This window comes from Budorcas taxicolor, chromosome 14 (assembly GCF_023091745.1).
Source record: "Budorcas taxicolor isolate Tak-1 chromosome 14, Takin1.1, whole genome shotgun sequence".
Taxonomy (NCBI): Eukaryota; Metazoa; Chordata; class Mammalia; order Artiodactyla; family Bovidae; genus Budorcas; species Budorcas taxicolor.
In genome coordinates, this window is record NC_068923.1 from 65340187 (window position 1) to 65356030 (window position 15844).

At 34.6% G+C, this 15844-nt stretch overlaps 1 protein-coding gene across 1 annotated transcript in view; it reads left to right on the forward strand.

Moving 5' to 3' along the window:
* Positions 1-15844, forward strand: part of CSMD3 (CUB and Sushi multiple domains 3) — a 1391498-nt gene that overhangs the window by 1262218 nt on the left and 113436 nt on the right. The window contains exons 41-45 of the mRNA XM_052651435.1: positions 183-299; positions 3992-4201; positions 10443-10631; positions 11347-11524; positions 12374-12519. Of these exons, the coding sequence (XP_052507395.1) occupies positions 183-299; positions 3992-4201; positions 10443-10631; positions 11347-11524; positions 12374-12519 (840 nt within the window). The remainder of the gene's footprint in view (positions 1-182; positions 300-3991; positions 4202-10442; positions 10632-11346; positions 11525-12373; positions 12520-15844) is intronic.

The following is a 15844-nucleotide window of genomic DNA, read 5'->3' on the forward strand; positions in this document are numbered from 1 at the left end:
ATTTTACAAAGTGCCTTCTCAGTTGATTATATTTGAATACTGGTATGTGGTGAATTAGATTGAAAATATTAAAATTTGTATCAGTTTTAACTCAGAAACTTGATTCATACTCAAAATGATTTCAGTCTGTTTTTAATACAAAAAAGTACTTTGGCTTAAGTGGCACCTCAATTCTCTTGCAGCTCAGTGTGGTGGTGCAATGTCAGATTTCAGTGGTGTGATCCTCAGCCCTGGGTTTCCTGGAAACTACCCCAGCAGTTTAGATTGCACGTGGACAATAAAGCTGCCCATAGGTTTTGGTATGTATATTAAAAACACATGAAAGAGTTTTTTATATTATTAATTCATCCTTTAGAAAATATCAAAGTGTAATAAGAGCTTAATGAAATATTCACAAATTATAGTTTACTTTGTGATTACATGTGCTTCACTTGGAGTTCTTGGATAATTGAAAGAATATGGGCATTTTTAAATTTTATAGGTAGTTGATAAATAGAAAAACCATGATATTTTCCAGACAATATGTATGAATATAGCCTGACTTAGATGTGTGTAGTAATGATAAATGCAACATGATTTTCATGTATTTTGTTTTTGTAACTCTCTTCTGCTTATTGTAGCCAAGTAGTACATAGAAAAATTATTTTCTGGTAATCTATTGAATGTAATATTCATTGTAAATAAATAAGTTTTATACATTTAAAAAGTAGTACAGTTTTTCTACTGTAAGATTTAAATACCCATGTTGATATAATAATACCTTTCTAATTCTAATAATATAATTCCCAGTGTTCATATATATAGCATTAAATATATATAATACATTTAAAAATAAATTATTTCCCTCCTGTATCACTAACATATTCTCTTGCACCTACTTCATATCCCACTAGTCTATAAATGCATAAATAGCAGTGTTAGATTGGGGATAGATTTATTCATTAAATCACAGTAGAATAACATGTAGATACTCCTTGAAATACAAACCTAGTATATTTAGAGTTAAGATATTCTGTATTATCTCACTTATTGAGAGTCGCTCAGTCATGTCAGATTGTTTGTGACCCCATGGACTATACAAACCATGGAATTCTCCAGGCCGGAATACTGGAGTCGGTAACCTTTCCCTTCTCCAGAAGATCTTCCCAACCCAGGGATCAAGCCCAGGTCTCCCACGTTGCAGGCAGATTCTTTACCAGCTGAGCCACAAGAGAACCCCCAAGAATGCTGGAGTGGGTAGCCTATCTATTCGCCAGCAGATCTTCCCATCCTAGGAACTGAACCAGGATCTCCTGCATTGCAGGCAGATTCTTTACCAACTGAGCTATCACAGAAGCCCAACTCACTTATTAGATGCTTCATTTACCCAATGGTTTTCCAGGTTGCGCTGGTGGTAAGGAACCTGTCTGTCCATGCTGGAGACGTGAGATGTGTGGGTTTGATCCCTGGGTTGGAAAGATCCACTCGAGGAAGGCATGACAACCCACTCCAGTATTCTTGGCTGGAGAATCCCATGCACAGAGAAGTCAGGTGGGCTATGGTCCATAGAGTCACAAAGAGTCAGATACAACTGACTGCATGCTGCATGCATGCATTTACCCAAAAGCATCAATAGCCTCAGAATAGTAATTCATTAAGAACGTTTTACATAAATTAATAGAAACTGATAGTTTTGGAACTCTATACTGAGTATGTACATATCATACTCCAGGTATTTTGCTAAGTGCTGGGGATAGATGCATGGTAAAACAGACTATGCACTTTTTCCCAGTTGAGTTACAGTCATGATGAGGAGACAGATTGTCAGATATGCAATTGCAGTGAAGTAAATTAAAGAGTACAGGATTAAGCTTAGTACAGACATCCAACCTAGTCCAGGAAACGCAAAAAAAGTTTTGCCAGAGGAAGTGATGCCTGAACTGTGGCTTTAAATGTAAGTAAGCCCAGAAAAGAGGGTCAGGCTGTGTGGAATACAAAAGAAATTGTAGGTAAACAGAATGACATATGGCAAACTGCAGATAACAAAGCTAAAGAAATTCAACAAACTTGTGCACTATGTGACTGGTTTGAAGTTTGGGGAGAATAGTAGGTCACTGAGAGAAGAATGCTGTGGAACTTTCTAATGATAATTATTTTAGCTCCAACATAGGAACACCCTTTAACTTGAAGTCATAGCCAAATTCTATAACTTTTGATTGAAAGTGAATAGATGAATAATAGATTTGAAACAGTATGTTTATTCTTATATCTTTTACTAGCTACTTAAGAGGGCTCATCCCATGTTGCTTATGGAGATAAGTGAATTATTTTAAAATAAATTATTAGATATATTTGCAGTAGTGCCATATCATCATAGTTCTTGTTAATGCTTCATTTATTTTAAAAATTGTTTATTAAAACTTAAAAAGTATATGCATCTCTTTCTCTGTTTTAGAAATAAAAACAGGAGACTGTTTCTGATTTGACTACATTTAAGTTTTCCACTGTTTTCTTTGATATTGGTTACCTCAATATTGGTTCTAATGTATTTGACAAATAATTTATAAACATTAAAATAAAATTGAATACATATAAAGTTAAAGAAATATTTTTCTCATGTCTATGCAAATATTATTGATAATATAATGTGTGAAAAGATTACTGTGGGGAAATTTTTAGAAAAATATGTACTTCTTGTAGCTTCACATATTAAGCTAATCATGTTCAAACTTCTAAGAAGATTTTCTGTTTATCCAGAATGAATTTAATATTTTAAAGCATATTTTGAGTATTTCCCAAATTTATTTGTTCATAGAATTCTTTTTCCATGTATCAAAGGATTTGCATGTAACTGTTTCCAGGAACAAAATATGATTTGACTTGAAAACCTCACTAGTTATTAAGAGCAACAGCTCAACAGCCAGAGTATCTGACTTGTAATTTAAGCTCTTTTAGGATATTATGTAAGCTTAGAATAATATTGAGCTTCCCTGTGCCTCAGTTTCCTCATTCTCACAAGTAATCATGAGCATGAAATGTTAGCATATAAAAAACTTAAAATAGTGCCTTGTGAAAGGAAAACACAAAAAATATCAGATTTTATTACTAACAAGTTGAAGAATGATAGTTGTGAAAACAAAACATAAAATTCAATAAAAACTGAATATTAATTGAATTACGAGAACATACCTCTTTAAGGTCACCAACTCAATGGACATGAGTTTGAGCAAACTCTGAAAGATGGTGAAGAACAGGGAAACCTGGCACGCTGCCATCCATGGGGTCACAGAGAGTCCGACATGACTGAGTGACTGAACAACAACCTCAATGAGACTTTTTATTTTTTCTACCCCAAAGGCATTTCACCATCCCATATTTTAGTTATGTTTATAAAGAAATTATTTTGTAATATAGCAAATAACAATGACCCCTAGATTTTATCACAAATATAATATAACATTTGGCATTATCTTCTGACAAGAAAATACTAAAACAGCATACTTAAAATTACATGCCTCAAAATGATATTTTTGAGAAGTTGATTTATCCCCTGTATGTGACTAATTTCTAACACAGTCGTGAAATCTGATTATGTTAATATATAAAACTTTGCAATCGTATTTTGCCCTCAAATTGGCCTTTTACAAAATAAAAATTATTGAGTGGCTTTTCATCTTTAAGAGTTGATTGATCTAATTTTAAATGGTATTAAAGAGCAAGAAAGCTACTTTCTTGATTAGTTTTGCTATGGTGACATTGTAGTAAAATGAGATTTTCCCATGTGACAAATTGTGGGCATTTGAGAGCAGTATTCTATTACTTTGAACTATAGCAAAGCTAATTGTTCTGAGCAGACAGCAAACCCGTGGCCCAGATCTTGACAGTATGCCTCTCAACCTAAATGGAAATATATCTTAACAACATTAGTGTGAATGTGTGTGTTTGTGTATATGCATGCACTTAATTTGGTAAAAAATAAATAAGTAGCATAATGTTTGTTTTTTTTCCTTAGGTGTCCATCTGCAGTTTGTAAATTTTTCTACAGAAACCATACATGATTATTTGGAAGTAAGAAGTGGATCCTCAGAAACTAGTACTGTTATTGGGCGACTTAGTGGTCCTCAAATACCATCTTCCTTGTTTAGCACAACCCATGAAACCAGCTTGTATTTTCACAGTGACTATTCACAAAACAAACAAGGGTTTCACATTGTATACCAAGGTGAGTGGAATAATACAAAATAAGAAATTATTTAGCCTCTAGACAGCTATTAGCAATCTAACTCTTAAGTATTTTCTAAGTTGTGTTTTAGAAAGAAAAAAGGAGCCTAACCAAGACAAGCTTCAGTTAGGAAGAGTTTTAAATAATGCAATTTTCAGGCAACCAAATGTCGGGAAATTATGTATTTTTGAGGCCTTACAAATTCTAACCATGAAAAAAGTATTTAATTCATTTTAATACACAGTAAAATAAAACAAATCAAGGCCAGGCAGTCAGACAGGACATGGGGAAATGTAAGATTGAGTCTTTGCTTTCATATCAAAATGAGTATATTGAAAAGATATTTTGTGGTGCTCATCTACTATATGCAAAGTTATTTTCTTTTACTTTATAATGAAAGAATAACATAGCATTCATTGATATTCTACTGCTTTGAGAATATGAAATAAATAAATACTTTGTCAATCATATTATATTAGGTCTGTTTCCAATATAAGTCTGCTGCATGACCTTGAGCATGAATTTCATCCCTTTAGAATATAAAGCTTAGACTCTGGAAGACCTAGGCTTAAATGTGGATTCTCTATGTTCAGTGTTAGTGATGTAGGGCATAAGTTCATTTTTTCATTTTCATAATAGAGTTAGGAAGAGTACATCTCAGATAAGTTGCTTTGAACTTTGTGATGAAATGATTGTAAAATATTTACCATGTTGGTGGCTCAGAGGTTAAAGCATCTGCCTGCAATGCAGGAGACCTGGGTTCGATCCCTGGGTCAGGAAGATCCCCTGGAGAAGGAAATGGCAACCCACTCCAGTATTCTTGCCTGGAGAATCCCATGGACAGCGGAGCCTGGTGGGCTACAGTCCATGGGGTCGCAGAGTTGGACACGACTGAGCGACCTCACTTTCACTTTGTATATCATTAGAAATTATTTAGTGTAGTTTTTGTTTTGCTGTTTTCTGCTTTCGCTTTTTACTGTCAATTCAGATCTTAAAAGTCTGAGATTTAAAAGTAAATGTTTAAGTTATAATATTTGTTCAAACAATGCAGTTCCAGTGATTGTAATATTCAGTCAAAAGTAACAAACTTTAATTACATCACTGCCTTAATAATTAAAGGATTTAATGATCATGTGATTTTTAAAAAATTTAATTCAAATTTTTCCTGATTTCTAGTTGATTCACAAGCAGGTGATACTTTTGGATATGAGTTCCACCAGAGCAGAGATTTTTGTGTTGTTCATTGATGTGTCTCAAGTGCCTAGAAGAGTAAGAGCACAATAAATATTTGCTGTATATACCTGAAAAGAAATTTAAGAGTAGTTAAATTTTTACTGTGTGGATCACAATAAACTGTGGAAAATTCTGAAAGAGATGAGAATACCAGGCCACCTGACCTGCCCCTTGAGAAACCTGAATGCAGGTCAGGAAGCAACAGTTAGAACTTGACATGGAACAACAGACTGGTTCCAAATAGGAAAAGGAGTATGTCAAGGCTGTATATTGTCACCCTGCTTATTTAACTTATATGCAGAGTACATCATGAGAAATGCTGAGCTGAATGAAGCACAAGCTGAAATCCAGATTGCCAGGAGAAATATCAATCACCTCAGATATGCAGATGACACCACCCTTATGGCAGAAAGTGAAGAAGAACTAAAGAGCCTCTTGATGAAAGTGAAAGAGAAGAATAAAAAAGTTGGCTTAAAGCTCAGGGTTCAGAAAACTTAAGATCATGGCATCAGGTCCCATCACTTCATGGCAAATAGATGGGGAAACAGTGGAAACAGTGTCAGACTTTATTTTTGGGGGCTCCAACATCCTGCAGATGGTGATTGCAGCCATGAAATTAAAAGATGCATATTCCTTGGAAGGAAAGTTATGCCCAATCTAGATAGCATATAAAAAAGCAGAGACATTGCTTTGCCAACAAGGGTCTGTCTAGTCAAGAGTATGGTTTTTCCAGGAATCATGTATAGATGTGAGAGTTGGACTATAAAGAAATCTGAGTGCTGAAGAATTGATGCTTTTGAACTGTGGTGTTGGAGAAGACTCTTGAGAGTCCCTTGGACTGCAAGGATATCCAACCAGTCCATCCTAAAGGAGATCAGTCCTGAGTGTTCATTGGAGGGACTGATGCTGAAGCTGAAACTCCAATAGTTTAGCCACCTGATGTGAAGAGCTGACTCATTTGAAAAGACCTTGATGCTGGGAAAGGTTGAGGACAGGAGGAGAAGGGGATGACAGAGATTGAGATGATTGGATGGCATCGCCGACTCAATGGACATGAATTTGCATGAACTCTGGGAGTTGGTGATGGACAGGGAGGCCTGGCATGCTGCAGTCTATAGGGTCGCAAAGAGTCAGATATGACTGAGTGACTGAACTGAACTGAAAATAGACGTAACATCCAACTGCACATGGGTCTCAGTGATTACGTTTAGCTTAGGCTTGCTAACATAATTTAATAGTACTGCATATCATCCTGTATTTAAAACAGAAAATCATAACTGTCACATTTCTATACAAAATGTACTGTATTCCTGAGGAAATTAATTTCAGAAACTTCTAGGAAACTGATTGAGTTTCTTCTTTGCATCTATCTAGAAGGCTCAGGAGTATATTTGTGGTTCTTCTCTAACAAGTGTAGAGGGCCTTATGCTAAGCACTTTGCTATTCACTTTAAACCTGACTTCATCTTCTTTCCATGCCCTCATTTTCCTTTGGCTTTTCAGAGCAATATTCTTATTTGAATGTGAAAAAGCTAGAATTTGAACATTATTTATCGCATTTTTCAGTCAATGTGTCCTTGAAAAAAACTTTATTTGCATAAAAAATAAAAATATATAGCATTTGTTACTTTTACTTATATAATATTAATATTATTAACATGAGCCATCATGTATAGCAATGATCACTAGATATTATTTGTGAATTATGTTGAATTTAAAAACTGTGTCTTCTTTTACTGAGTTTATATTTTTAAGCTAATGACATTTTTTGAAAAGTTAATACAGATTCACAGAATCAATGTTATTTTTACATAAGTTTGTGATGTGACTTTCAAAACATTCTGAATATTGGAAGAATGTATTGTATATAATTAATGATAAGTATACTCTTCTACTAAAGGACTTGGTTCCACATTAATGCTATTATTGGCAACATTTAGGGTTTAGGTCTTGTAATATATATGATATTAGGATGAGAACTTTTTCCTGATCTTTTAAAATGTATTTCCTATACATCCTTATTAAACTAAAAAGCATAGAAAGGTGAAATGTATAAATTGTCACAGGATCATGCAGGCATCTATGAGTTTTATTATATTCAAGATAATCCAGCCAACTAAACTTATCATAGACAACATTTCACAAAACATTTGGAAAAGGTCATTCCAATCCTAAAGAAAGGCAATGTCAAAGAATGCTCAAACTACTGCACAGTTGCACTCATCTCACATGATAGTAGAGTAATGCTCAAAATTCTCCAAGCCAGGCTTCAGCAATACGTGAACCATGAACTTCCAGATGTTCAAGCTGGTGTTAGGAAAGGCAGAGGAACCAGAGATCAAATTGCCAACATCCGCTGGATCATGGAAAAAGCAAGAGAGTTCCAGAAAAACATCTATTTCTGCTTTATTGACTATGCCAAAGCCTTTGACTGTGTGGATCACAATAAACTGTGGAAAATTCTGAAAGAGATGGAAATACCAGACCACCTGACCTGCCTCTTGAGAAACCTGTATGCAGGTCAGGAAGCAACAGTTAGAACTTGACATGGAACAACAGACTGGTTTCAAAGAGGAAAGGGAGTATGCCAAGGCTGTATATTGTCACCCTGCTTATTTAACTTATACACAGAGTACATCATGAGAAATGTTGAGCTGGATGAAGCACAAGCTGGAATCAAGATTGTCAGGAGAAATATCAATAACCTCAGATATGCAGACAATACCACCCTTATGGCAAAAAGTCAAGAAGAACTAAAGAGCCTCTTGATGAAAGTGAAAGAGGAGAGTGAAAAAGTTGGCTTAAAGCTCAACATTCAGAACACTAAGTCATGGCATCCTGTCCCATCACTTCATGGCAAAAAGATGGGAAAACAGTGGAAACAGTGTCAGACTTTATTTTTTGGGGGGACTCCAAAATCACTGCAGATGGTACCTGCAGCCATGAAATTAAGATGCTTACTCCTTGGAAGGAAAGTTATGACCAACCTAGACAGCATATTCAAAAGCAGAGGCATTAGTTTGTCAACAAAGGTCTGTCTAGTCAAGGCTATGTTTTTTCCAGTAATCATGTATGGATGTGAGAGTTGGACTATACAGAAAGCTGAGCACCGAAGAATGGATGCTTTTGAACTGTGGTGTTGGAGAAGACTCTTGAGAGTTCCTTGGACTACAAGGAGATCCAACTAGTCCATCCTAAAGGTGATCAGTCCTGGGTGTTCATTGGAAGAACTGATGTTGAAGCTGAAACTCCAGTACTTTAGCCACCTGATGCAAAGATCTGACTCATTTGAAAAGACACTGATTTTCAGAAAGCTTGAGAGGAGGAGGAGGATGGGACCACAGAGGATGAGATGGTTGGATGGCATCACCGACTCAATGGACATGGGTTTGGGTAGACTCCAGAAGTTGGTGATGGACAGGGAGGCTTGGCGTGCTGTAGTTCATGGTTTCTCAAAGAGTCGTACACGACTGAGCAACTGAACTGGAACTGGAACAAAACATATAAGTCAAATCAATGTACTGTACACCTTAAATTCATGCAGTGCTGTATATAAATTATATTTTAGTAAAACTGAGAAAAATTACCTTTAAATGTGATTGAAAATTGAAAGGATTTATTTAATAGAATAATATTTCCTAATTACTAATAATCAAATGATATACCTTTACCCTAAATTGAAATGACTTTTTGGATTTGATATATTTTGCTTATGGAATATTAATTCAAATGAAAATGACAGTTTAAGCACTTAACATCCTTAAAGGATTGTTCATTAATTCTGAAAACTTTAGAGTATTAAAATTTTAAATATAGAGTAATATCTTAGTTAACAACTTAGGGTACCTTATTCAACCTTAAATGTAAATTTCTGATTTGGGAAATTAAGTATTTAACACACTCAGTGTTAATGTTCTCAATATTGTGGTTACATAAGAGTGTCCTTTTCTTTGTGAAATAGAAGTGATGTGACAAGTTATTCTCAACTAATTTGAAAAGAAGAAAGTGTGTTCACACACATACATATACACACACACACAGAGATGTAGATGGGGACAGGGTTAGGGAATGAAAGAGAGAATGGTGAAAATGTATCAGAGTTAACCACTGGGAAACCTGATGATGGCATAGTTCTTACTATTGCAACCTTTGTGTAACTTTGGAATTACTGAAAAATAAAAAAGTTTTTAAAAAAGGAATTTAATAGTCAGTAGAAAAATAATTTCTGCTGGTAATTTATATTTTACTAATTATATATGGTTTTGAATTTCTTAAAAATAAAGTCTCAAATATTAATAATATATGAGTATATATACTGTTTATAGGTTCAAAAATTTTTCAGCAGTGTTTATTAAGCATCTAATATGTAAAAGGGAATAAGCAAAGCTTTTAGGATACAGTGATAAATGCAGGAACTTTACTCTCATGTAGAATGTAGAACAACATTAGTATGAACAAATGAAATAGTTGTGCTTCAATGCCAAGAATATTTTGATAACTGAAGTACAAAATTTGTGTTAGAAGGAAATTGTTTCCTAGTACTTTATATTGTTAAATGACTTCTTTAGAAAAACTTGGCAGAGTGTGATTTATTTCTTTTAGAGGGAAAATTAGCTTAAGATATTCAGAAAGATTCAGAATTAGGCTTACACATATACTTATATACATGTGATATAACCAGAAAGCAACTGCATTCTATGTAAAGGGATCAGAGTATGTTTGATTAAAACTGTGGCTTTAAGGGTAATTTCTATTTTCATTATAACTTTAAATATATTTTATCAGTGAGTGAATAAACAATGCATTTTAATAAATTATGCTAAAATTTTAATATGAAAATTATAGATATAAGAAACATACAGTCATTAACATCACTTGCTATAAACCCAAATTACTATTTCTAACCAATTGCAAGCAGCACTACATCTATTTTGCAGATTGCAAATAGCACCCACCTGTAGTCTTTCATAGTTCAAAAAGGAAAATTTTCTTTTTTTTACATTGTCCAGCCTATCAGTTGCAAAGCTGTCCTGATCCACGCCCATTTCGAAATGGTTTTGTAATCGGCAATGATTTTACTGTGGGTCAAACCATTTCATTTGAATGTTTCCCTGGATATACACTGATTGGAAATTCAGCCCTCACTTGCCTTCATGGAGTGAGTCGTAACTGGAATCATCCACTTCCAAGGTGTGAAGGTATGCTTCTAACTTGAAGCTATCTTTTAGGTGATATAATCTGTGTTTAATAATTCTTGTTTTGGTACTCTTTTTCTGTTTGTTTGTTTTCCTCTTCAAATGTCATGCTAAATATAGAGTCTTCCTTTCAATTAAAGAATTATAGTTAGCAAAGACCTTAAAACTCCATAATAAAGAACTAATTTTGTCATTCTTGAGTCAGGAGTCCTAACCTTCTCTATTGGATGCTGAAGTAAAGTTGGTTAACATTTTAGAGCTTCTCCTATGCGATGTCTATGTGATTGCATGTGTGTTTGTTTACTAATCATTTTTTAATGAAATAGTAGCCCAGGTACTGCTACTGAATTTGGGCTCATTTCTTCTAAAATAAATAAATAAAAGTGCCTCGATCCTCTTATAAGTCCTTATATTTATACATGATATGACAAAGTTGAACAGTATATATATATGGATAAAATATTTGAAAAAAGCAAATACAATGTAGTTTACTAATCTAGTGACAGTGAAAAAACAATGTAGAATACCTCATGCTGAAAAATAAATAAACATTCACTCTGTTTGGTTCATGGTTTCCAGCTTTATTTTATATAGCTTAACTGAGGTAGAAACATAACACAGATGTCTTTTATACTGTCTAAGAGGTATGAAATGTTTGCAATCTTTTTGTAATCAATTTACTATGATTCTATTTAAACATATTGTATCTTTTCTGTAGCTCTTTGTGGAGGGAATATAACTGCAATGAATGGAACCATTTACTCTCCTGGGTATCCAGATGAATATCCAAACTTTCAAGACTGTTTTTGGCTTGTAAAAGTACCCCCTGGGAATGGAATCTACATCAACTTTACTGTCCTACAAACAGAACCAATCTATGATTTCATCACTGTATGGTAAGCCAACACCTCTGGTATTGATTGATTCAACTGTATATAACAGTGAAATAGGATAGGAGTAAAATATATCATGGTCCTCTGTACAGATTGCCATCTTATGCTTGAACTGGTGTGAATAACTGAAGGTGACAGTGTATTTTGCAGAATAAGACAAATAAGAAAGATTTCAGTTTGTTTGCCCATGAAGTATCTAAACACATAGAACAAAAACTTTATGGGTGAAGATCAAATTTGTTATTAAAATAATGTGTAAAACTTGGGAATTAAATCAGAGTAAGTTTATGGTAAGAAAGTTCTGTATTTCAAAACCAGTGAAATTTAAAAGGCTATATTCCAATAAATTGCTTAATACAGCTACTGAATTTCTGTCATAATAATTCATCATATTATTTTGTATTATTATCCTGTTAATTGAAATATCTCTAAACTATAAAGAAGACATATGAATTAATTTTTTACAGTTTGCTAATTGAATTACTGTAGGGACTTCTAAAATTCTTCCCAAATTTAACAGTGTATGATTCTCAAGATTATTTTGAAGAAAATAGAAGGAGGGAAAACCTCCAGCATTTGGGAGGATCTGGGGTGTGACCAGGGAGTCAAGGCAATTTAATTAATTACAGCTAATATGGGTAGGTGAAATGTGATCTATTTCACCCTTTACATTTTTAAGTATTTTACTATCCAGATAAACATACACCAATGTGATTTGGCACGTGCTGATTGTTTCATCTACTGCGTCTTTATATCTCATATGTAATACTTTCATTAAACTTTGTGTGAAACTTTCCCAAAACATCAATCTCATTCTCCCTTCCCCCTCCCTGCCCTGTCTCTCCCCTGTAGGGATGGACCAGACCAAAACTCACCACAGATTGGACAGTTCAGTGGCAATACTGCTTTGGAATCAGTCTATAGCACTTCAAATCAGATTCTAATCAAATTCCACAGTGATTTCACAACAAGTGGCTTTTTTGTGCTCAGTTATCACGGTTGGTATCATCTAGGAATTTCTGTTTGATTTGGCAATGTTTGAAATTGTCATGGAAAAATTGAGTATAATATATATTTAGCCAGTGATTGAAAAGGTATTAAAATTTGACAGTTTTTTTTTAATCACTTCAAGTACTTTTATTTGCAAACAATGACCTCTTCTAAGCATTTAGGGACATTAAAATGTGAGCAAATGGAAATAACAAATAAATCAGTCAGTAATTATCCCAGTAGAAAATAATCATTTCTTGCAAAGAAATCAGTAAAAGAGAACCAGCTGTTCATATTTTATTACATGTAATTTTAAAGCATCAAAAGATTTTTTTTTCAATACAAAATGTTTAATCTATTCAACCTGCTGTGAGTCTTTCTAAAATTAGCATCCAATAACTTTATGCTTTGGATCATATCACTCATTCATTTATACTCTCTTGTTTCACAACTGTATCTATTCTAGAATCTTACAGTTTTAAATGACTATTCCAGATCATTAACTTCATAACTTTTATTCCTGCAACATAATTTATGAAGAATTGCAATTTCACTTCTTTGAATGGAATTATTCTGGGTTCTCTCTTCATAAAATTCACTTTCTTAAAAGAGCATTCAGATGGTTTCAGAGGTTTTAAAATTTATTTTTATGTTAAATTTTGTTACATTATATACATGAAAACATTTACTTTATATTTAGTGAAATATGAAACCATAGTGACTATATTCTTTCATCTATTATGACCATAGTTTCATAAACTCATTCTGTTTCATATGACTTTGTCAGACCAGTTCCATGATCATTTCACAAGATCAAGATGCTACTATATTAAATTTTCAAAAATTATATTAGCATTTCCAAGGTGAACATGTACCTTGTACATTACATTAACAAACAGCTTAATGTTTTCTTCTTTTTTTAACACAAAGTAAGAAAATCTTTGATAGCCAAAGATTATATTATGTGAAAAATATGATGTCAAATATGGTTATGAACAAAAACACTTAAAGTACATTCAGTACCAAAATATATAGAAAACAGACCAGAAAATATTTGATTTCCTTAACCTCAGCACTTATCAATCAGTAGATAATGCCCAATTTGTGCTTCTGTAGTGGCCAGAGCTGCATGTATACTCCAGCATAGTGAATTAGAAAACGGGGAGATCAGTTAGAAAACTATGAATTAGGCTGTTTACTTTTTTAGTAACTCATTAGCCTTTTTCAGTAATTCATTAGCCTTTTTCAGTAAATTGTTCACTGGTGCTAGCAGTATATAGATACAGTCTAAAGCAGCAACAATAGCTTTAATACTTTGAGAGATAATCGTAGTTTGAGAACCAAAAGCTAAATGATTTCTAAGTTCAAAAGATGAATTCATTGCTGAAATGTATTCTGTACATTTTCTCTCTTCATGATTCCCTACATAAATATTTATTAGTCTGCATCTTGCCTGAAAAAGTGAATAAAGAAAGGACAGTTCATTCAATTCAATTCAGTGGCTCAGTCATGTCCAACTCTTTGCGACCCACGGACTGTGACATGCCTGGATACCTTGTCTATCACCAACTCACGGAGCTTGCTCAGTCATGTCCATCAAGTTGGTGATGCCTTCCAACTGTCTCAACCTGTTGTCCTCTTCTCCTCCTGCCTTCAATCTTTCCCAGCATGAGGGACTTTTCTAATGAGTCAGCTCTCAGCATCATGTGACCAAAGTGTTGGAGCATCACTTTCAGCATCAGTCCTTCCAGCAAATATTCAGGACTGATTTCCTTTAGGATTGACTTATCTGATCTCCTTTGCAGTCCAAGGGGCTCTCAAGAGTCTTCTCCAACACCATAGTTCAAAAGCATCAATTATTCAGCACTCAGCTTTCTTTACAGTGCAACTCTCACAGCCATACATAACTACTGGAAAAACCATAGCTTTGAATATATGGACCTTTGTCAGCAAATAAAGCCTCTGCTTCTTAATATGCTGTCTAGGTTTGTCATAGCTTTTCTTGCAAGGAACAGGCATTGTATAATTTCATGGCTGCAGTCATCATCTGCTGTGATTTTGGAGCCCTAGAAAATAAAGTTTGTCACTGTTTCCATTGTTTCCCCCATCTATTTTGCCATGAAGTGATGCGATCAGAAAGTGCTGCACTGAATAGGCCAGAAAATTTGGAAAACTCAGCAGTGCCCACAGGACTGGAAAAGGTCAGTTTTCATTCCAATCATAAAGAAAGGCAGTGCCAAAGAAATTTCAAACTACTGCACAATTGCACTCATCTCACATTTTAGCAAATAATGCTGAAATTTCTCCAAGCAAGGCTTCAACAGTATGTGAACCAAGAACTTCCAGATGTTCAAGCTGGATTTAGAAAAAGCAGAGGACCAAAGATGAAATTACCAACATCCGTTGGATCGTAGAAAAAGCAGGAGAATTCCAGAAAAGCATCTGCTTCATTGACTACGCCAAAGCTTTTGATTGTGTGGATCAGAGCAAACTATGGAAAATACTTAGAGAGACTGTACCAGACCATCTTACCTACCTCCTGGGAAATCTGTATGCAGGTCAAGAACCAACAGTTAGAACAGGACATGGAACAACAGACTGGTTCCAAATAGGGAAAGGAGTATGTCAAGGCTGTACATTGTCACTCTGCTTATTTAGTTTATATGCATAAAACATCATGCAAAATGCCAGGCTGGATGAGGCACAAACTGGAATCAAGATTGCTGGGAGAAATATCAATAACCTCAGATATGCAGATAACACCACTCTTATGGCAGAAAGAGAAGAGGAACTAAAGAGCCTCTTGATGAAAGTGAAAGAAGACAGTGGAAGAAGCTGGCTTAAAACTCAACATTCAAAAAAACGAAGATCATGGCATCCGGTTGCATCACTTCATGGCAAATAGATGGGGAAACAATGGAGACAGTGACAGCCTTTATTTTCTTGGGGTCCAAAATCACTGCAGATGGTGACTGCAGCCATGATTATAAGATGCTTGCTCCATGGAAGAAAAGCCATGACCAACCTAGGCAGCATATGAAGAAGCAGAGACATTACTTTGCCGACAAAAGTCCATGTAGGAAAAGCTATGGTTTTTCCAGTAGTCATGTATGGATGTGAGAGTTGGACCATAAAGAAAGCTGTGTGCCAGAGAATTGATGCTTTTGAACTATGGTGTTGGAGAAGACTTTTAAAAGTCTCTTGGGCTTCAAGGAGATCCAACCAGTCCATCCTAAAGGAAATCAATCCTGAATATCTACTGTAAATACTGATGCTGAAGCTGATGCCCAGTACTTTGACCACCGATGCAAAGAGCTGACTCATTAGAAAAGA